The 21,117-nt window shown below is 39.6% G+C and overlaps 1 protein-coding gene across 9 annotated transcripts in view; it reads right to left on the minus strand.

The window, feature by feature from the left end:
• The window catches only part of CEP152 (centrosomal protein 152), a 49,628-nt gene that overhangs the window by 14,557 nt on the left and 13,954 nt on the right, over positions 1-21,117 (minus strand). For 5 of the 9 annotated variants that reach the window (XM_048867781.2, XM_075133112.1, XM_075133113.1 and 2 more), the window contains 15 exons: positions 20,800-20,968; positions 19,532-19,672; positions 17,560-17,699; positions 12,387-12,587; positions 11,073-11,220; positions 9,208-9,299; positions 7,852-8,015; positions 6,775-6,982; positions 5,733-5,861; positions 5,479-5,609; positions 5,183-5,311; positions 4,841-5,033; positions 2,210-2,401; positions 1,222-1,506; positions 386-517 (listed from right to left, as the gene is read on the minus strand). In XM_048867781.2, the coding sequence (XP_048723738.2) occupies positions 386-517; positions 1,222-1,506; positions 2,210-2,401; positions 4,841-5,033; positions 5,183-5,311; positions 5,479-5,609; positions 5,733-5,861; positions 6,775-6,982; positions 7,852-8,015; positions 9,208-9,299; positions 11,073-11,220; positions 12,387-12,587; positions 17,560-17,699; positions 19,532-19,672; positions 20,800-20,968 (2,454 nt within the window). The remainder of the gene's footprint in view (positions 1-385; positions 518-1,221; positions 1,507-2,209; positions 2,402-4,840; positions 5,034-5,182; positions 5,312-5,478; positions 5,610-5,732; positions 5,862-6,774; positions 6,983-7,851; positions 8,016-9,207; positions 9,300-11,072; positions 11,221-12,386; positions 12,588-17,559; positions 17,700-19,531; positions 19,673-20,799; positions 20,969-21,117) is intronic. The other 4 variants (XM_048867784.2, XM_048867783.2, XM_048867787.2 and 1 more) reach the window with 2 other exon arrangements.

Consider the following 21,117-nt stretch of genomic DNA (forward strand, 5'->3'; position numbering starts at 1 on the left):
TAAAATGAAACCTTAATGGAGTTGTTTTAGAAAGAACAATTACAGGTGTTTCTCCATTGCACTCAGAAGAGTTTTGTAAGTCAGTCTAGATATCCTATTACGGATTTCAGTAACAAACTATTTGGCTCCGGCTTCCAGAAATTGGTTTCATCATTCAAATTCTGCTTATTTCTATTAATGGAGAAATCTACCCACAATTTTAAACAGAGTAATTTACTTCCCTAAGACCTTAGTTTAGCACAGCACTTAAGCATAGGCTTTGCTGAATCAGGGCTCAATTTTTTTTTTGCTGGAAAATTGAGTTGTTTTGAATTAAGTTTTTTTTTTCAAATTATATAAATAAGCTTGTGAACTACCAAGCATCCTAACAAGTATCCTCTGTTACCTGTTTTGCTGCACTGATTTCATATTCTTTCTCCCATTTTTCTCGTTCTGCCTTTAGATTTGCTTTGTACTCTTCAAGTTCTGTTAATTCTTTCAGCCACCTGGCATGAGCTTTGGTCAAAGCTGTTTCTACCTTCAAAAGAGGAATGGAGAAAGAAGAGGTCATTTTAATCATTGTGAAGTAGTACATTAATACAAGACAAAACCAAATTTCTATTTGAATTGCCAATGTTTAGAGAGTGTAGAGTACCAGGGTTACAACATCTTTTTGTTTTTAAACAGTAAATCCCACTACATTATAGCTTCAGATTCCTTTACCAAAAAAAAGGGGAATTAAGCAGCATTAATTGTATTTTAAACTAGTTAACTAAAAATATATAAATAAATACAAGTGATTTTGCTCAAAAGTTCAGGAACTCTGTAACATAACTCAATAGAATGAATCAATATAAGAGTTTATAAAACACGTTAAAGTTAGCATAGCTAGAGAACCACTGGTCTATTAGATCCTTCATAGTTTTTTGTTGATAACATTTTCCAAGTCCCAACTTCTATAACATCAAGCAGAGAAGATTAATATTTTTTAGAATTTTTGAGGCTAACAAATACAGGAATTCGAATTACTCAGGTATAGTACGATTAAACCTGCTTTGTAATAATTTCCTCTGCTTAAAATATATTAGGGTCAGATTCTCTACTGCTTTGCACCCTATGTTGTCATTTACTGAGAGCAAGTAACAAGCAACCATAAAACATTACCATTCTGATTTGGTAGCACCCACTTTGCATATGTTTGAACGCTGTAAAACAATAAACAGGGTGAACTGTATATATTACCTGATTGGCAATATTTTCATGATGTTTCCTCTCCAGTTCTGTTTCAGGTTCTTTCAAGGCCTCGCTAACAGCCTTCTCCTTTACTTTCAGTGCCTCCTCCAGCTGCAATTTTTGCTCCTCAATCATTGCAATCTCCTTACTTGATGATTCATCGGTTTCGGTTACTTGGTCAGTTTGGCTGCCACAATGTTGGAGTTCAACTAAAGTTTTCTTAGTTTCTTCTAGAGTTTGATCCAGTCTGCCTTGCCACTCTCTTTCTATTTTCTGGATAGCTTGTTCTTTGATCTATAGAAGAGTATTTTTTTAGAAGAAAAAAATATCGCTGAAATTCCTAAAAACTAGAATTACTACTGGTCAAATATGTAGTCTTAGTTGATGTGCACACCCTTCCCTGCGAAAAGAGAGCAACACCCATGCTCAGAGGACATAAGAAAGTTGTTTCTGTAGAGACAAGACTACCTCCATTTCTGAAGGTTAGTGGAATTTAAGCTTCTTCAGACACTTTTTACCAGGTCTCATTAGAGCGCTCAAGGTAAATGTAACAAATCACAATACTTAGGAGCATGTGACTGGTGACAAAGGCAGAGTGCTTTTGTGTTCCTGTGCCACAGTTTTAGAGAAGGTGATAGAAGATGTACAAATAAGTTTACATTGCTATTAAAGCAAACGGCAAGTAGAAATGTTGAATCACCCATTCCAGAATTCAAGTGAAATATTTAGATGTGCTTATGGGTGCAGTTATTGTGAATTTTACATGTTAATTTTAAATTAAAGCCTGATCAAGATATACTGAGTATCTGCAAGTCCGACTAATTTCAGCAACTCAGTACTTCTCACAATTAGGCTTAAAGGGGCAGATCCTCAACTGGTTTAAGCTACTGTAGTTCCACTGACTTTAAATTGAGCGATGACAGCTGAGGATCTGCCCCAAGTGTCCATTAATAGAAGTTTATGAACTTCTTTGTGTCTATTAGTACAAGCCCCACACCTCTTTCTGTTCCTTCTCCCACTGGACTTTGGCTAATGCCACTTCATTTTCCACTTGCTGCTTAATATTGACTTCTTTTTCTTTCACCCATTGGCTTTTTGCTGTTATAATAGAATTCCTGTGCTTTTCTTCTAGTTCAGTCCTCAGATGGTTAAGAGATTCTTCTTTTTCTTCTAATAACTGTTTCTTGAACTAGGAAAAATTCAAGCATACAACTGAACAAACTTTAGCCAATAGTAACATACACCAGAAAGAAGAGATTGGAATGTGAAAAGAGACCTGATTAAGATTATAAAGTCTGTGCACTTTATCATTGACCTCTTGATGATAGATTTTCTTGATTAATATTTTAAGATAAAGTGTGATTGTCATAAGTGACCATTGTAAAAGTGACTTTTCTGAGTCAACATATCTGCTCCCAGTGTGTTTTGAGTTGCATCCATTTATGCTGCTTTGCTAAAGAAGACAGTTTACACATCAATAGCTTCTTCAGAGTTAATACACCTACAGAAAAATAGATTGTATTCTACCTCATGAATAAAAAAAGTGGGTAGCTTTAATTCACTGTCATAGATGAGAAAGAGAAAACACTTTTCAGATCCCAGATGGAGCCTGCAGTGTACGCAGTTAAAAAAGTAACTCTAGTCTGTACGCTGAACAAGTCTGACACAGAATCAACTTGTACAGAGTCCCTTTTCAGATCATAACAATGTTAAATAGGACTGATGTATGCAAATGAGCAGGTAGTGGGAGGAGCTACATCTGACATCACAATTCTAACCATCCACTACGTTTTTCATAAGACAGCTATGAGGAGGAAGAGAGAAAGCTACACTGATCATGGACCTTTTCATGTGTGCTATCAGCTAGTGAACACAGCATTTTTTGATAGCTACATTTGTTAAATTTTTGATATAGTTGCGCACCTACAAGACAAACCACCATAATGCACAGTAAAACAGTTTAAACAAAAAACAAAAAGAAACCCAACACAAATTACTTTCCTCTTCATGTGCACCTCAAACACAAAGGAACTAAATTCATATTGATGAAAAACCTCAGGTCAACAGAAGTGAATTTCCATTAGCTATATTAAGCTACACAATTGCTTAAATAACTGTATATAGTTATAGCGTACCCTCCTATATAGCAAAAAAGATGTATCAAATAGAGCGTAAGGACTCTATTCAGCTGTAAATCAACATGTTTTAATGGTTATATCAACCAATGAAAATGCACCTTTCTTTAGCAAATAACTGAAGTACAAATGGAAAAGTTGATTAAAATCAATGATTTAAACTGAAGCTTTCCATTTGGTGATTTAAATCACCTAGATTTAAATTAGTTCACCCCTATGCTGGCAAAAACCCCCGTGTAGACACAACTATGCTAACATATGAGTGCTTCTGTTGGCATAGCTAATGTCATTCAGTGAGGTGGTGTAGACATGCCAGCAGAACTCCTTCTGTTCATTTACAGTGCTGCTCCACTATGAAGCTATGCTGGCATAGCTATACTGTAAAGGCTCTGTAGTGCAGACAAGCCTTGAGTATAAGCTAGGGTGACCAGATGTTCCGATTTTATAGGGACAGTCCCGATTTTTGGGTCTCTTTCTTATATAGGCTCCTATTACCCCCCCCCCCCCACCCTGTCCCGATTTTTCACATTTGCTGTCTGGTCACCCTAGTATAAGCCTACATGGGGATGTCTGCCCTAAGTGTGCAGACAGCTTCAGAACAAGGACTCAAAAAGCGTGAACTCCCCTGTAGTCTTTCTGAAACATCAACTTTAAAGTCTAACCAAGGCAATTCCATGTCAGCATTAACTATTTAACTACTGATCCTTTTAGCAGATGGAATGGGAAAGGGGTATAAGCAAAGCCCACAAGCAGGTTGGACTTGGAAACTGTTGCATGGAGAGAAATGCAGAACAGAACGTAGATGCAAAGAAAGATGAGGGAGATAAACAGACAGGAGGATGTGAAGGAAAAGGAAATAAAGGCCAGAAATAGCAGTGGTCCTAAAGGGGAGCATAACTTTTCCATGGAACAATTTTAAATGTGACAATAAGGTATGAGCACACAAATAAGAATAACTTACATTTAGGTACCATATAAAGGCTATATTCTATCATTTCTCTCTGTGGCAACTTCCCATTGACAGCAGGTATTCTGCTATAGCTCAAAGTTTGTACATAGACTTAGATTTATACCCTGACCCATGGACAAAAACCAGAAGGGGGTTCCAAATGGATGGCTCTAGACTGTTCTCAGTGGTAGCAAATGACGGAACAAGGAGTAATGGTCTCAAGTTGCAGTGGGGGAGATTTAGGTTGGATATTAGGAAAAACTTTTTCAGTAGGAGGGTGGTGAAACACTGGAATGCGTTACCTACGGAGGTGGTGAAATCTCCTTCCTTAGAAGTTTTTAAGGTCAGGCTTGACAAAGTCCTGGCTGGGATGATTTAATTGGGGATCGGTCCTGCTTTGAGCAGGGGGTTGGACTAGATGACCTCCTGAGGTTCCTTCCAACCCTGATATTCTATGATTCTATAAGTGGAACTCAGCCCTTCACTCCTGATGTAATGCGTCAACCAAAAGGAAAAGTAATGAAATTCAATACCTTTCCCATACCTTTAGTTTAGATACAAAGCATTCTCCAGTGTTAATCAAGGATATTTTCTCTTGTACCTTCTCTTCCTTTGACTGCTGCTCTTGTTCAAGTTTCTTCCTCAACGTGGTTTCCAGTGTGTCTTTCTCTCCACAGACTGCTATATAACATTCCTTCACTGCCGTCATCTCCTTGTTCAGCTCATCCATGTCAGCCCTTACATAAGTAATTTTAAATTGTTATTCTTTAAATTCACAAACACGATCACAATTTAAAAAGGAAATTATTTCAAGTGTGACTGAAAAGGGCCACTTCACAGTAGACCCTCAGTCTAATGAAGGATGTCAAAATTGATAAGATCTTACTTTAACCGCGAGATGGTCTCTTCATAAGCCTGAATGAGTTGTTCTTTTTCTGCAGCAAGCCTCTCCATGAAGTCTTCCCGAAGCTGGGCTTTTGTATCTTCATGGTGTTGCTGATAGGTTCTTTCACACCTAGGATGGAGAAAAGTTAAAGCTTCATTCAACTGTTTATGTACAAGAGCAGCTAAAATTTTTTTTATTTTGGTAAGAAACGAGGTCTAAAGCTGCGATCTCTGTACAAAGGTGGTACGAAAGGACCACACAGGCCATGTGGTAAAAGTTGTAGATGTAACAGTTACCTGTCAACAGCTTCTTGTTTATCCCGATCCAAGTCCTGAATCATTTGTCTCATTTGATTACACAGATCTTGGTTTGCAATTTTCAATTTTTCCTCATTTGCTTTAAGTTCTTGAATACATAAACTATAGTTCTATACAAATGAAAGTCAAAATCATGAAAAGACAATTTTAAAGAATGCATTCTAATTTACATTTTGGACAATTTGGCTGGTCTTTAATCTTTTTTCCTTAGTTTGCAAATGTGACAAACTCACCTCAGCTTCTTGTTGTAAATCCTGATTCACCTTTCTAAGTCTCAGAAGCTCTTTTTGAAGATACATATCAGAAGCAGATGGAGTGGACCACAAGGTTTCAGTCAGATTTTCTATACTACTTATTTTAGGCTATCAAGAAAACATAAAACTAAGTTGGAACAACTCTTCAGAAATACATGTAGACATACTTGCTTTAGAAGTTAACATGTTAAGCAAATATTTTTCCTTGATACAAAAAAAAAGCAGTAAAGGCAATGGCTTCACTGCAAAATACAGGACACTACGGTTGTAAGTATTCTGCCCATATGACAATCTTTGATTTTTGTAAGCTCTTCTGGGTTCATTCAAGATGTATATGCTCAATGCCCTGTACCAGAGTTGAACACCAACTACCATTTAATTGAGACATCGGGCCTTTGCAGGGTATATCATCATTCCCCACCATTCAAGCCACAATTTGCACATGTAATATGTTGGGTAGCAATGTCTTTCTTCATATTACAAGTTTGTCTTATTTATGAAAGCCACTTTAAAGATTAACATTCAAGATGGGGAAAAAGGTAGTATGGGAGAAATGCTACATTGACTCAAATGATTGCTCCTTCCTTGTACAGTTTGCAGTTTTCAGCTAAAGGCTGTGATTTGCTTTCCTCCAAGAAAACAGAACTCAAGAGAAGTTTAAAGTAATCAATCAATAAAGCTTGCAACCATTTGTAAGCAAGTCCTCATACCAGAAACTTAACTGGAAGGCAGCACAAACTATCCAAGTTCTGGTGGTAGTTTAAAGACATCTGCCAGTTATTTCCAATTTCTCGGATGCTACTTATTTTATTTCTGCAAAATAGTAATCCCTTCCTTAAGGTTAAGAACAGCTTCATTTACTTGTTGTAAATGTAGTTCAAAGAAATTACTTGTAACTGCTTTTCTCAAGAGAAAAATGAGAGATCACTTATAGGTTTTGCTTGGTTTACTTTAAATCCAGTGAATTTTTGCCTTGTTCTATTAAGTCCAAATGCTCAGTGGTATATTTAAACGAACAAACCTCATTCTCGTTTGCGGTTTTATCTGTTTTCAACAGCTGCTTGAGTTCTTCTGTTGTCCTCTGACAGTCTTTAAGATCATTTTGTAACTGAGAAATCTGATTTCTTTTCATTTTGTTACTGCCCAATAAACGTTCCATTTCAGTTTTCAACTCTAGGATGAGCTCATCTTTAGAAAATTCTTTCTCCAAATCTCTATTCTGCACAGTACTGTTAGAGAAAATATAGGCAGTCCAATTTTGTTAAAACCTGTAGACATAGCTTAGAATAAAACAAGCAGCAACTCTCCTTCACTTTACTAAATCTACCAAAAATAGAACAGTTAAAAGAACTGTAAGAAGACCGCTCACCATGAGCGAGTACCTCAAGCAATGCTAGAAATTATGTTTGCTTTGTTATTATGTTACCTGGAAAGGACTTCAATTATACATTTAATGTATTATAATAAATATCTTTCAGCAACTTGCCTATGCAACTGATTAGAAAACAAGTAGCTGAGTTTCCAGGATTAAGAAGTCATTTCCTAAAACTGCTTCACCCCTGCGCAAATTGAGCTATTGTGAGCTATAACTAGTGATTAGTTGGTTGAAATATTATTTTAAACCAGTAAATAAGCAGTGCCGTTTTGAGTGTCCAAGTGCATTTGTACATATTTCTGTAGGCTGTTCTTGAAGACCAAGCGTTTCAACAGGTAAGGAATGGTTGTCTTTTATCTGCAATAATACACTATGCTCAGTGTACAGATTTATCATCCAAATATTTTCATGTACTCCTAATATTCATACAACAGAGTCTGCAGACCACTTCTGTAGGCCAATATCAGAAAGATAGATCTGTAGGTAAGCTTGTTTCATTCAAACTGAACAGAAGGTGGGCGCTGTTTCCCACGTTAGAATAATCTATGGTAATTTATTAAATATGCTGAGGAGACCAAAGAATTCTGCGTTTGTTAGAAGTACTCTGCTGCTAATTTACTGAGTTTTTAAAAAATTACTACATATAATAATTTTGTACAGACTGCATCTTCTACTGTAGACTGATCTGATGCATCATTTGCTAGAATGATATTCACCCAATACCTGTGAAATCTTGCTTTTTTCCAGTTGATTTTTTTAATACCCAAATCCACATAAGAATCAGTCATGTCCACATGAAGTTCTCCACTTGCATCATTCAGAAACACCCCAAGCTTGGCAGCAGATTCGTACAAAGCAATTTCTTCCTTTAGTTCTGTTAGCTCTTCCTAAAAAAGGCAAAATAGTAGTATTATAGACAGTAGGTCAACTAAGTCAAAACAAACCAGGAAATCAAGCCTTTTAGGCCCAACAAGAATTTCCCCAGATAAGTCACTAAAAGTAAAACAAATTTCTTAAGTTACTAAACTAATTTCTGTATTTATGGGCCATACATATTTGAACCACCAAGCATTGCTTTAATTCTAGAAACACAGTTTGTTTTGCTAATACCAGTTATTACTCAATCACTTATGTGATAGCCTCTCTACTATACTATAAGTTACATTAAAAACCAAGTGGGGAATATTTCTTACACTCTCACTATATGTCCAGTAAATACAGAGTTCTTAGTATCACAGCTAGCATTCAGGTAAGGATGGTTTCAGACTCTTACGTCCTTACCTCTTCTTTTTCTTCTCCCAATCATCATCATGATGGGGATCTCTCTGTAAAGGGGAGTGCAGTTTAGCTGCAGTAGCAGCTAGAGCAGCGAGAAGATTCATAGTTTCAAAGATGGCAGGATCTTACACGTTAAATATCTGAACTACAATGAGAACATGGACTTCCAGATATAATTGGTAGAGGGATTCTCCCCCTTCGCTCATGATAATAATTCTTGCTCATGAAGATAAACTTCAGAACCATATTATACTTCCAATAGTCATAGAATCATAGAATATCAGGGTTGGAAGGGTTGGAAGGGACCTCAGGAGGTCATCTAGTCCAACCCCCTGCTCAAAGCAGGACCAATCCCCAATTTTTGCCCCAGATCCCTAAATGGCCCCCTCAAGGATTGAACTCACAACCCTGGGTTTAGCAGGCCAATGCTCAAACCACTGAGCTATCCCTCCCTACTTATCCAATTAAATTAGATTTTTCTCCTCCCTCTGGAAACAGGATTTGAATTTTAAATACTGTACTTTCCATTCTTCTCCCACTAGCACACGAGTTAAACACATTACGTAAAGTTTGGCCTGCTGAGACACATGTATCCCTGTGTTTTAATGAGCAAGCCTGGCATGGAATATTCACTGTGACTCTGGAGAACCATTCTCCCTTCAGGAATGGGGTACCAACTGATTCTTTCAAAAGGGATACCATGTCAGGGCCATGTCCATAAAGTGCTTCAGCCTAGCAGATGCTTACCCTTTATGTCCCCTCCCTTTTCTAACAAAATATTTTTTCATAAAATATATTAACCTGCAAAGTCTTGTTCATGTTGTTGCTTATCAGCTGTGCAGACTGGGCTTGCTGCAGTTGTAATCGTAACTGATTTGTCTCCTGTATTGAGCCTGTAGAGAAAGAGAACCTTACTGTAAGGAAGATTACTACTAAAAATTCACCATTAAAAGTAAATATATTGACTATGGCAGTAGCTGAGGCTGAGGTTATGGGGCAAGTGATGCTGCTTTTCCACAATTTCAGTCCATGCACGTCGGCGGAAGCACTCTATGTAGAAGTCCAGTCTGTTGTTTCGACCTTCAGGAGGAGTCCACCCAGAATCCTTCTTTTTGTAGTCTTGGTAGGAAGCTCTCTGTGGGTTAGTATGTTAACATTCAAAAACCAGTTGGAGAACACTTCAATCTCTCTGGTCACTCGATTACAGACCTAAAAGTGGCAATACTTCAACAAAAAAACTTCAAAAATAGACTCCAAGGAGAGACTGCTGAATTGGAATTAATTTGCAAACTGGATACAATTAACTTAGGCTTGAATAGAGACTGGGACTGGATGAGTCGTTACACAAAGTAAAACTATTTCCCCATGTTTATCCCCCACCCCCCACTGTTCCTCAGAGGTTCTTGTCAACTGCTGGAAATGGCCCACCTTGATTATCACTACAAAAGGTTCCCCCTTCCCCTCCTCCCCCCTCCCACTCTCCTGCTGGTAATAGCTCACCTTAAGTGATCACTCTGGTTCGAGTGTGTATGGTAACACCCATTGTTTCATGTCCTCCATGTATATAAATCTCCCCACTGTATTTTCCACTGAATGCATCTGATGAAGTGAGCTGTAGCTCACGAAAGCTTATGCTCAAATAAATTTGTTAGTCTCTAAGGTGCCATAAGTACTCTTTTTGCAATTAAATAAATTCATTATGAGAATGCTGGTCAAAAGATGGAGAAGTTCAAGGCTATCTACAAATCACAATTTGCAACTTGCAATAGTGCAAGCTTCCTAATATGTCTGGCGAATGCTCCTCAATGTGGCTCTTAAGGGACTGCCTGGAACTGAAAAGTTGTTTTGTTTTTCCTTTAGTTTCAAATCCTTAACTCTTCTATGGAGATAGCATTCAATGGTACTCCTTTTGGCAAACTACAACAGGGGTATGTTGACACCAGTCCAGTAAGAACTGAACTAAGGTTGTTTGCACATAAACTGGCATTGTTTTGGGATTAGTTTATGTTGTGTTTGCTTAACTAGTTTAGTTAAACCAGTGCAAGTCTGTGGGCAGGCACTCTTATTTTGGTTTAAGAGAGGCTTATTTTGACTTAGCGTCATTCACACATTTTTAGTTTTAAATAAACAGTATTAAACCCAAAATAAACCACTCAAACCAAAACCTGCACACAAACTTACAGAGATTTAATGAAGCCCGTTTGAAAACACATCTAGCTAAATCACTGAAAGTTTGTGTGTAGACAAGGTCTGAAACCACCAGCCACCAATGAAATACTCATGGCTTTGAGTCGTTATTTATCTGGGCCAAGTGACAACACTATTTCATCACTAATCTCCTAAACCATCCAGTGCCCTGAGGCACAGTTTTTAAGAAACTGGACACAGCCATATTGCTAAAGTTAGTGGTTTATCAATAGTCAACTGTAGAGTAGTACAGGGGACAAGTTTTACACATTCATGCTACGTATCTTGCACAAGAAGTTGTTTGTCCTAACATGTCACTTCAAATCTAGAATCATTTAATGAATTTCAAATATATGGTTAACTTATTTCTTCCCCAAAAGTCTAACACGTTTATTAATCACACTGCACCTGTTATTCAATTCCATCCGTATTGGAAATTGTTTCTGCCATAGCAGATAAGGTGTATGGACGAGACTAACCTGTTTGCAGTAAGTTTGCACACTGCTTTTGGCTTTCTTCTAGGCTCCTTGTCAGTCGATTGATTATCTCTGTTTTTTCTAGTTTGCTTTCTTCAAGCATTCTTTCGAGTTGCTTCACATGTTCCCTTAGATTACAGCAAAGATCTTTCTAATGAGAGATTTTTCAAGTTACAAATCCATCACTCACAGGCAGTAGTCTAAATAGTCATCCAGTAAAATTTAAAATACAATTAAATTAAGCATATATCAGAGGTATTGAGATCATACGGATCGTGGTTTTCTCTACGGTTTTTATGAACTAAGGAAAGTATGATCTAAATGTTTTTAAGCTACAAAATCTACCAAAATCTTTTAGAAAGGTATCATTCAAGTCATTAAGTGCGAAACATCAGCCTCATATCACAACCTAAACAGTGTCTTGACTGGAAAAAAAGTTTGCCTTACCAAGAAACCTACTTTGATGTAAATGTTAAGACAAGTAGTTTTTACCTCATCTAGCTACATCAAGGTAAGCCCCAGACAGGGATCATAAGGTTGACCTCAACTAGCTACACTGAGGTAAAAACTACAGCATCTTGTTTCTGCTAAAAATTTTATACTGAAATAGCTATCTTGATGTAAAAAATACGCCTTTTTATTTTGCAGTGAAGACAAAGCCTTAGCAGCAGAATGCTTGTTGGAGGAAAGAATGGTGACACTAATGTATGCCTTCCAGTTCACAATCAGTTAATCCTCAAAACACTCCAATTGAAGTATGTTTTTCAGTATTATTTTTACAATTTAATTTTGTTTCCCACCTGCAAAAGAGTTTAAGCGAAGGAAAACAGTCAGTTCCTGATTTCCTGGGGCGTGCTCAGACCACACCTCAGTTTAAAAATTATACATCAATAAGAGCCAATTCCTTAAAAGTGTAACAATGCGAAGAGTTGATTAAGGTGTGATCTTATCTTGTGTTATAACTAAAAGAAATTAGAGAAGTCTGAGGTGTTACTTGTAGCAATGATAGCTTAAATATTCTCATGTAGAAGTATTGGGTGCTTTTTTTGTTAAGTATCTAACTAAATCACACTTAAATGGCTTTGTGGACATGCATGGCAATGTTTATAAACATATCATATATCGTGTTTGTTTCAAAATGTTGTGACTTTTGTGTCTACTTCTCTCTGTTCTGTTACCATCTTCTGGAAGATGGGATTGAGATTTACAGGCCATTTGGAAGAATGGTTTCAGAAGGGACTGGATAGGGAAAAGAGTGCAGCTCTACAGTTTTCTATGACTTAGGCAAATATTCAGTGTTCTAAATTCCATCCTAACCTGCTCCTGCAGTGCAGAGTTTGTAGCTTCAAGTTTCTGTTCTAATGACAATACTTGCTCTTCATACTTCTGCTTCAGGGCTGCAACTATGGTCTCATGTTGTTCTCTGGCTCGCTGAAGAGAGTCAGAACGCCGAAGCTCTAACAGCTGCTGCTGCATGCTTTCCATGGCTAACTCTGCCACTTTGGATTGCTTGAATAGCTGCAAAAACCCACGATATAGAATACTTGAGTTCAATTACAAAAAAGCTTTGAACATATAAAGGCTTCAAGAGAAGTGACTGCACAGTTAAGAATGTCCAAAGTTAAAAATACGTTTTCATCGCTTCATAAACTCCAAGACCAGAACAGACTACTGTGATAATCTATTCTGACCTCCTGTGTAACTTCCCCAAAACAGTTCCTAGAGCATATATTTTAGAAAAATAGCCAATCTTGATTTAAAAACTGCCAGTGATGGAGACTCCACCATGACACTTGGTAAACTGTTGCAATTGTTCATTACCCTTATTGTAAAAAAGGTACACCTTATTTCCAGTCTGAACTGGTCTAGTTTCTACTTCCGGTCATTGGATTGTGTTCTACTTTTCCTTGTTTAGACTGAAGAGCCTACTATCAAATAATTGTTCCCCATGAAGGTACTTATTAGATGGTAACCAAGTTAACCCTTAACCCTCTTTTTGTTAAACTAAATAGAGTGAACTCTTTGAGTCTATCAGAGGGGTCATCAACCTTTCAGAAGAGGTGTGCCAAGTCTTCATTTATTCACTTTAATTTAAGGTTTCGCGTGGCAGTAATACATTTTAATGTTTTTTAGACGGTCTCTCTCTCTAAGTCTATATATTATATAACTAAACTATTGTCGTATGTAAAGTAAAACAAGATTTTCAAAATGTTTAAGAAGCTTCATTTAAAATTAAATTAAAATGCTGATCTTACGCCACCAGCCCGCTCAGCCCACTGCCAGCTTGGGGTTCTGTTCACCTAGGCCGGCAGCAGGCCGAGCGGGGCCCCCGACTGGGACCCTGGCTGGCAAGGGGCTGGTAGCCAGAACCCCAGACCAGCAACAGGCTGAGCGGGGCTGGCGGCCAGGACCCCAGACTGGCAGTGGGCTGAGCGGCTCAGCCCACTGCCGGTCTGGGGTTCAGTCCTCCGGCTCCTGACAGCCAGGGTCCCAGCTGCCGGCCCCGCACAGCCCGCTGCCAGTCTGGGATCCCGGCTGTGCCACAGAGTGGGTACCTACCTTCTCCCTGGTTCTAGCCCATTCTCTTCCTCTCTCTCTGCACTAAGCTGAGGGTGGGAGTGCACTGAGCACAGGGCTGGGGGTGAAGGAGCTGGCTGGGGGTTGGGGTGTATAGTCTGGCCAGGAGCTAGAATGAGGGAGGGGGCTCAGGGTTGGGGTGTGGAGTGCTTACCTGGGCAGCTTCCATTTGGTGCGAGGGGTGCAGATGGGAATGGGGGGGTGCAGGAGCTCCTGTTCGGTGCTCAGGGTGGGGGTGCGAATGTGGGGGTGCAAGAGTTAGAGCTGGGGTCGTGGGAGGTACGGGAGTTAGAGCTGGGGTCAGGACAGAGGGCTGGGGGTGTGGGCTGGGGGTACTTCCAGCCCCTTGCCCAGAGCAGCTCATGGCAGGGGGCTGGAGGGGATATGCCCTGATTCCACCCCCTCTTCCCCAAGGCCCCGTCCCAACCTCTTCTCCGCCTCCTCCCCGGAGCAGCGAGTGCACTGGCTCCGCTTCTCCCCCTCCGGCTCAAGGGCCATCAGCTGATCAGCGGCAGGGAAGGAGAGGGGGAGGGAGGAATGCAGCATGCTGGGGGAAGGGGGAGCTTGCCTGCTCTGCAGCAGCAGCTGGTGGGGGGGGCAGAGAAGAGCAGGTTGGGGCAGGCAGGATTTTTAACTGCATGCTGCTGACTGCCGAGGTCCCGGCCTAGGTTTGGCAGCGGGCGGAGCGGGGCCGGTGGCTGGGACTCTGCAGGCAGCAGTGTGCCATTAAAATCTGGCTCACATGCCGTCTTTGGTCCGCGTGCCATAGGTTGCCGACCCCTGGTGTATCAAGTATCACTATACTTGAGTCTATCACTATGTTTTCTAATCCTTTAATCATTCTCGTGGCTCTTCTCTGAACCCTCTCCAATTGATCAGCAGCCTTCTTGAACTGTGGACACGAGAACTGGACACACTATTCCAGCAGCAGTTGTGCCAGCGCCAAACAGAGAGGTAAAATTACCTCTCTACTCCTACCTGAGCAGATTATCCCAAATCTTTTTTCAGATTCACTGTTTCCCAGGATAGAATCCCCCATCCCGAAAGTATGGCCTACATTCAGTCTTCCTACATCTATACAGTTACATTTAGCTGTATTAAAATGCATATTGTTTGCTTGCGCCCATCTTAACAAGTGATCCAGATTGCTCTGTTTCAGTGACCTGTCTTCTTTATTATTGGTTAGAATTGGGGGAGTGGTAAATTACATCCACCTTTAATGTGGGGAAACAAGTACTCTAACAGAATGGGTGCCCTGACGGAACTCTGCATTGTATAATTCAAAAGAAGCCAGTGCTAAAATATAATGCCATTTAGTTAATAGGATATAATCAAGGTCCCAGCACATCAGCCTTTGTCAGCAGAACTCATACGGAGTCCCAGATATTTAAAGATCCCTAGAGACTTTGCAAGGGGAAGGTAAGTTGCAACCACTTTCTCCTGTGGGGGATGTAGGAAGAGCCCCCAAAGAGGCATATGCACACACATCTGAGAATGTAACCACAAGAAGTTAAAGTCACTGATTTATCTTACAACACAAGTCAAAGTAAATACGATTCTTTTGAGTCAGCTGGGACTGCATCTTCTTCTAAGAGGAGATCAGCCCCACTGAAAATCCTGTGCGCGTGCGCACACACACACACGTGTGTGCATTATAAACAGCTCTTGCCAACTCCATTTCCAACCAGAAGTATATGTTTGTTATTAAAAATGCAATATTGTAGGATCCATCCCTAACAGGATGAGTTAGCAGGAACCAACAGCAAGTTGGAGCACAAGTTTGTCTCCTTGGGTATGTTCTAATCAGTGGTTGGAGTACTCTGGCTGTTAGAAAGATCTCCATTTCTTAAATAGTTTGCATATTATGCTTATATATCTTTTTGATAAAGAGTTTAGCAGGTGAGGAATTTTATGAAGAAACTTTAAAATTCTCCTAGGTTGTCACAATTACATATATTTTGTTATCTGTATAGCAGTCAAAGTACACTAGACAAGTGAGAACTATAAACCAAACATTTTATAAACTACCACCATTGCTTCTGCAATCCTTACACAAGCATAACTCCCATTGACTTTGTGAAGTCACATTCCAGATTCACAGTCATCCTGCCCTTTACACCAAGTATGTCAGAGCAATAGGGAAGCAATGCAACTATAAGAGCCCTCCAAAGGAATACCTCCAATGCAGGGGGCCTTCTGTATCCCTACACAAGAGCCCTCAACGAAGGGGGCTTTCTTGATTGTGCTCTGGGAAGAAGGGGACTTTCCAACAGCAGAAAAGGACCAGGAAAGTCCTGTTCCCTGTTTATTTCCTGGTTGCCGCAAGGCTGGGGGAAGATAGGGTACCTCTGAAGGCTGTCCTAACTGTATTGTGGGATCAACCGCCCCAGCAGCTTTAGTATTATGGGGGACTTAGGGTGCAAGCCACCTCATCTCCATCCCTTAGCCAGGCTCTGCATGGTACAGTGATGACATATCCATTTAGCCAATCAGTTTTGCCTTGTGTAGGATTTGACCACTTATGTTTAAGCAAATCCCTCCACCAAAAAGGAGTAAATTGGAAGCCAACTTCAAGCTTTCAAGTGACTTGTCAATGACTTATTTGGTCTAGAAGTATCTGAACAGTTCACTTTCTTAAGGGATAGGAGCATCAGGGAAAACTCCTGTCCTTTTAGAAAGCTTGGGCTACATTCCACTTAAGTTGCTTCTACCCACCATCCACCAAAACTGAACTAAAATAAATGACTTTAGTTTATGAGTAGATTGTTACACTCTTGTTCCTGGATTGGATGACACGAAATAAGTGGAGGAAAAGGAAACTAGCATCATATGATACGTAAGAAAGTTGCTATACTTCCTAAAACCATTCTTTAGTCACTTTTGGTGTTGAGAAGTTGTGAAATCCACAGGCTTTGTGTATGTTCTATCAGGTAGTAGACATATGCCACACACAAAAAATAAAATAAATCTCACTGGATTATCTGTAAACTTTTTTATGATCCAAATCACAGCAATGTTCCTCCCACTTCAATAGCTGGGAGGCACTTAAAGACCATTACAATCTGGTTAATGATATCCAAGTGCATCACAACCAGTACAAAATTCAGAATTTCCAATGTATTTACCTTTGGGAAAGTAAAAACATCCTGTTTTGAGTCATGGAGACAGAGCAGTAACAGAGAAGGCCTTGTAAAGCATCCAGAGAGGTATGCCAGAGGGGAAAAACACAAAAACAAACAAAGTGCTCTAATGAATCCTTATAAGAGCTGCTATTGACATTTTTTTTTTTAAAAAGGTTCTGATAAATCAAAATAGTTTTTTCATTGAGGTCTGACTCCCATCAGCTAATGTGACTCATTTAAGACCAAGAATATTGGTGATCTGAAAACAAGATGTTAATATTTTTTTCATTATAGAAGCTTCATCTTGAACATGCAGCAGTTAAAGACTAACACTCATCTTAGCCACGGCAACATATATACATATATAAAAATAAATAGGCAGGGTTCGCAGATAGGAGGACTTTGGATATTCAAAGTAAATGATGTATCACCAGAAGAACCAAGACATCTGAGAAACTATGGATTTTATACTTCCAGATTGCAATTACAAAACTACAGAATAAATAACTCTGTAAATTAGTGAGGTCATATTTACCTTTCTGACTAGGGCCTTTGTGTCAACAGTTGATAAGAGTGGGGAAATTTTGCTAATTCCAGTCTGGATAATAGATTATAATCTATAATTTTTACACTAGAAGTTCCAACTCATTAGTCATATACTCTGGGTCTTAAATAATCCTGCCAGCATGTCCATAAGAATATATTAAATCTTTGTTAAACTTAAGATTCACTTTTGCATCGTAAGTACAACTACAGAAATTTCCCACAGTTACAGATAACAGTTACAGTACCTGCTCCCCGTTGGCAGTAAGAGTTTGAATTTGGGTTTCAAGTGTTTTAATTTGACCTTCAAGATGTACCTCCCGTTCTTTTCCATTTTGATACAGTTTCTGGGATTCCTGGAGGCTGAGTGCCAAGCCATCTTTTTCATCTTACAAGAGAAATAAATATTTAAGCATCCTGGGAGCTATGAGAGGAGTTCTGCAACAAGCCTTTTTGGAGGAATTTTCATTTGGCACCTGGGTCTGGGAGTATAACACCTTAGTGGGCCTCCTCCCTCAACCTAATGGGTTGGAGGAAGCAGAGCAGACTCTCCAAGAGTACAGCCAGCAACAACCAGACCAGCAGAGGGACAGGGAGAGGCCCAGCCAGGACCCCCTGCACCCTCAACATCCTACTATAAAGAAACACCACTCTACTTGCACAAGCAACCAGCACCATTGCATGCGGCAGGGGACGGGATGGAGGAAACAAAATAGGACCTCCCAGAAGATGAACAACAGTGACTTGCCAAGAGACAACCAAGGATGTCAGCAGACTGGTTTCTTTTTGAACTTTGGCCATTATTTTCTGTCTGCTGCTTGCTTTTTTTGCCCAACTTTCTTCCCACCCTTTCCCCCTCCCTACCCAAACTCCTCTCTTCTTTCTTTCCCTCCCACCTTGCTACAATTCCCCCTTACCTCACTCCTGCCCCCACACAAAGAAATTAAGACAACAAAGTGTGTACCCATCATCACTGAACACTGTCTCGGTTGTGTCTCTGTCTCTTACCCTTCGTCCAATTTTTTATTTTTAGACTGTTTGGACTCTCTAGGGCAGGGACCACATTGTCCTGTATGCTTCTACAGGGTCTAGCATAGTGCAGCTCCAGATCCTGATGGAAGCCTTTGGGTAATACTGCATCCTTTCTCTCCAGGATGCTCACATTAGTTATCACCATGAAGTTTAAAGAATTTCACTCTAGGGCTATAAATATAAGTTTAAAAGTTAAATAAAAGAAAACCAAAGAGGTATTGTGTTAGGCCCCAATTTGGGAAAGCGCTTAAAGTTAAGAATGGTCCTGAACAGAACACTTTCCCGACTCAAGACCTTAATATAGTAATAATGGGCACAAGTAGTTCAGCAATCATTGCTCACTGCACCCAAGTTAACAGATCTCTTTGGAACCAGCGGGTGTATTAACAGATCTAGAGGAAGCACTTAGTTACTATCCACCTGAAAGTAAAGGTACTACAAAAGCAGCAATTTAGCAGGAAAGAGAGATGATTCTTTCTTCCTTTCTACACATACCCTTCCTTCCCCCTCGCCCCCGGGCTCTACTATTATTAAAATGACAGGGGCTATTAAGTAGATCAATAATAAGCCAATATTTTAGAATTGGGATCCAGATTAGTGTTGTCTAATTTATTTAATAATCATAGAGATTAGACATGGTGGGTAATGTGTGTCAAACAGATGAAAAAGTACAGCAGTATTTTATTTGAATTTGGCTCTTGTTTACTGAATTTCTCTTTTTCTTTAGTCATCCATTTATTGGGTTTTTTGCACTTTCCTCTGAAATAGCTGGTATTGGCCACTGTCGGAGATCGCTGCTCTGATCTAATGTGGCCATTCCTATCTTATTTTAAAAAGTACTAAAAAGAGTGAAAAAAGTTTCAGTGCAACTGTAAGCCTTCAGCTATACACAAGGGGCCAAGTCTCTGCAGCGTTACACCTGTTTTGAGTGAGTGCACAGGGGGTTTAAAATGCCAGCAAAATAGAATTCTTCAATTGTTTGGACCGCTGATAGTGTTTTTACACCCCCATTGTGTAAATGACTATAAAAGATGCAAAGAGGGTGGGGAATCAGGCTCAGACTCTGAACCCAAATCAAGTTTGCAAGTACAATCAATGTATGTTGGAGTGTGTTAAACAGAAATTGATGAGCACATTAGATCTCAGTACATTCTAGAAATTAAAGGTCCATATAAACTTTTGTTTTACCTTTGACCATTGCAAGCTGATGATTCAGATACCTAATCTGCTGTGCACTCTTTTCCATCTTTTCAGTAAGTTCTTCCAGTTGTCTCTCTCTTGCTTTATTAAGAACCCGAAGTTGAAGAATCTGCATATTGTCCGCAGAATCTGTCGAAGTTTAAAATATAACTAACTTTCTAACAAGCTAGCTTCTGAAGAGTGCATAACATTCTTATAGTACAATTAACTAGTCTGAAATAGATTATAAGGTCTTTGGGGCAAAAACCATCTACCTTCTGAACAGTGCCAAATTCATTGTTGGTGCACAAGATGTAACTCCAAAACAGAGAAAAATTATACAACTTGCTTACTAAATAAAGTGCACCAGCTCACAGTCCCACCATTAGGCCTGAATTACAATGTCAGCTAAAACTCCACACAACTGTCACCAACTAACGGAGTGTTAACATTAGTGTACTTACCGTAAATTCTCAGAGTTCCATTCCTAGTCATCTAGAGACTTTTGACATTTCTCCACTAAGCCTACAGATTTGATAGTATAAACATTTATTGGACAAGGCGGCGAACCATTCAAGGCCCAGTCTTGTAAGCAGCAGGGTGACTCCGAACAGATGCTGAGCACCATTAGGCCACATCTACACTACGAGTGCTACAGCTGCATAGCTACAGTACTGTAGCTATGCTGCTGTATCCCCATAGCGTAGACACAGACTACAATGATGAAAGGGGTTTTTCCCATCACTGTAGGAACACCACCTTCCCCAGCAACAGTAACTAGGTAAACTGAAGCATTCTTCCGTTGACCTACTTGTGTCTGCACTGGGGGTTAGGTCAGCATAGCCACAGTACTTAGGGGTGTGGATTTTTCACATCCTTGAGCAGGATGTCAACCTAAGTTTCAATTACAGATCAGGCCTTAGCTCCTCCCAATGCAATCAGTAGTACAAGAGCCATCAGCAAAATAAAAGAATTCAGCCTTTACTCAGGCAAAATCCTACTGGCCTACAGTGAATATTATGAAGCATTTAAAACTGAACATACTGATCAAAAGAAATGGTCTATTCTTATTTTCATTGTAACAGGAAGAAACTAGTACCACCTCAACGAGCTATCGCTTGATAAAAATTTAGAGGTTAGGACACATCCAAGGTATTGCTGTATTTTTCCTTTGTTTAACAAAGCCTAAGAAAAAATCCTGGCTCCACTGAACTCTTCAGAGGGACCAGGATTTCACCCCAGGACATTTATCAAAGCTTGAACTAGATAACACTTACTCTCCTCAGTACCCAAAAACTCCCGTTGCAGCTCTTCAAGCACTTCATTTCTTCTTGTTGCATCTTGGGTTATTGGGATTTTTTGCTGAATGGCATTTTGATATGGTTTATACGTCACTCTGTAAGATTCCACAGCTTGGCCGTTAGCAACTTCAGATGCACCAAATTGCTGTTGTGACAACAGATTAAAAGTAAGGACAACTGTTTTAAACCTACCCTCGTCTTGCACAGCAAAAGTATTTCCCTTTGTGGATTTACAAGGTTTGGTATTTAAAAAAAAAAGAAGTTGCAGAGACTCCAGTCCAGCAAAGCACTTAA

Source organism: Caretta caretta, chromosome 10 (assembly GCF_965140235.1).
Source record: "Caretta caretta isolate rCarCar2 chromosome 10, rCarCar1.hap1, whole genome shotgun sequence".
Classification (NCBI taxonomy): Eukaryota; Metazoa; Chordata; order Testudines; family Cheloniidae; genus Caretta; species Caretta caretta.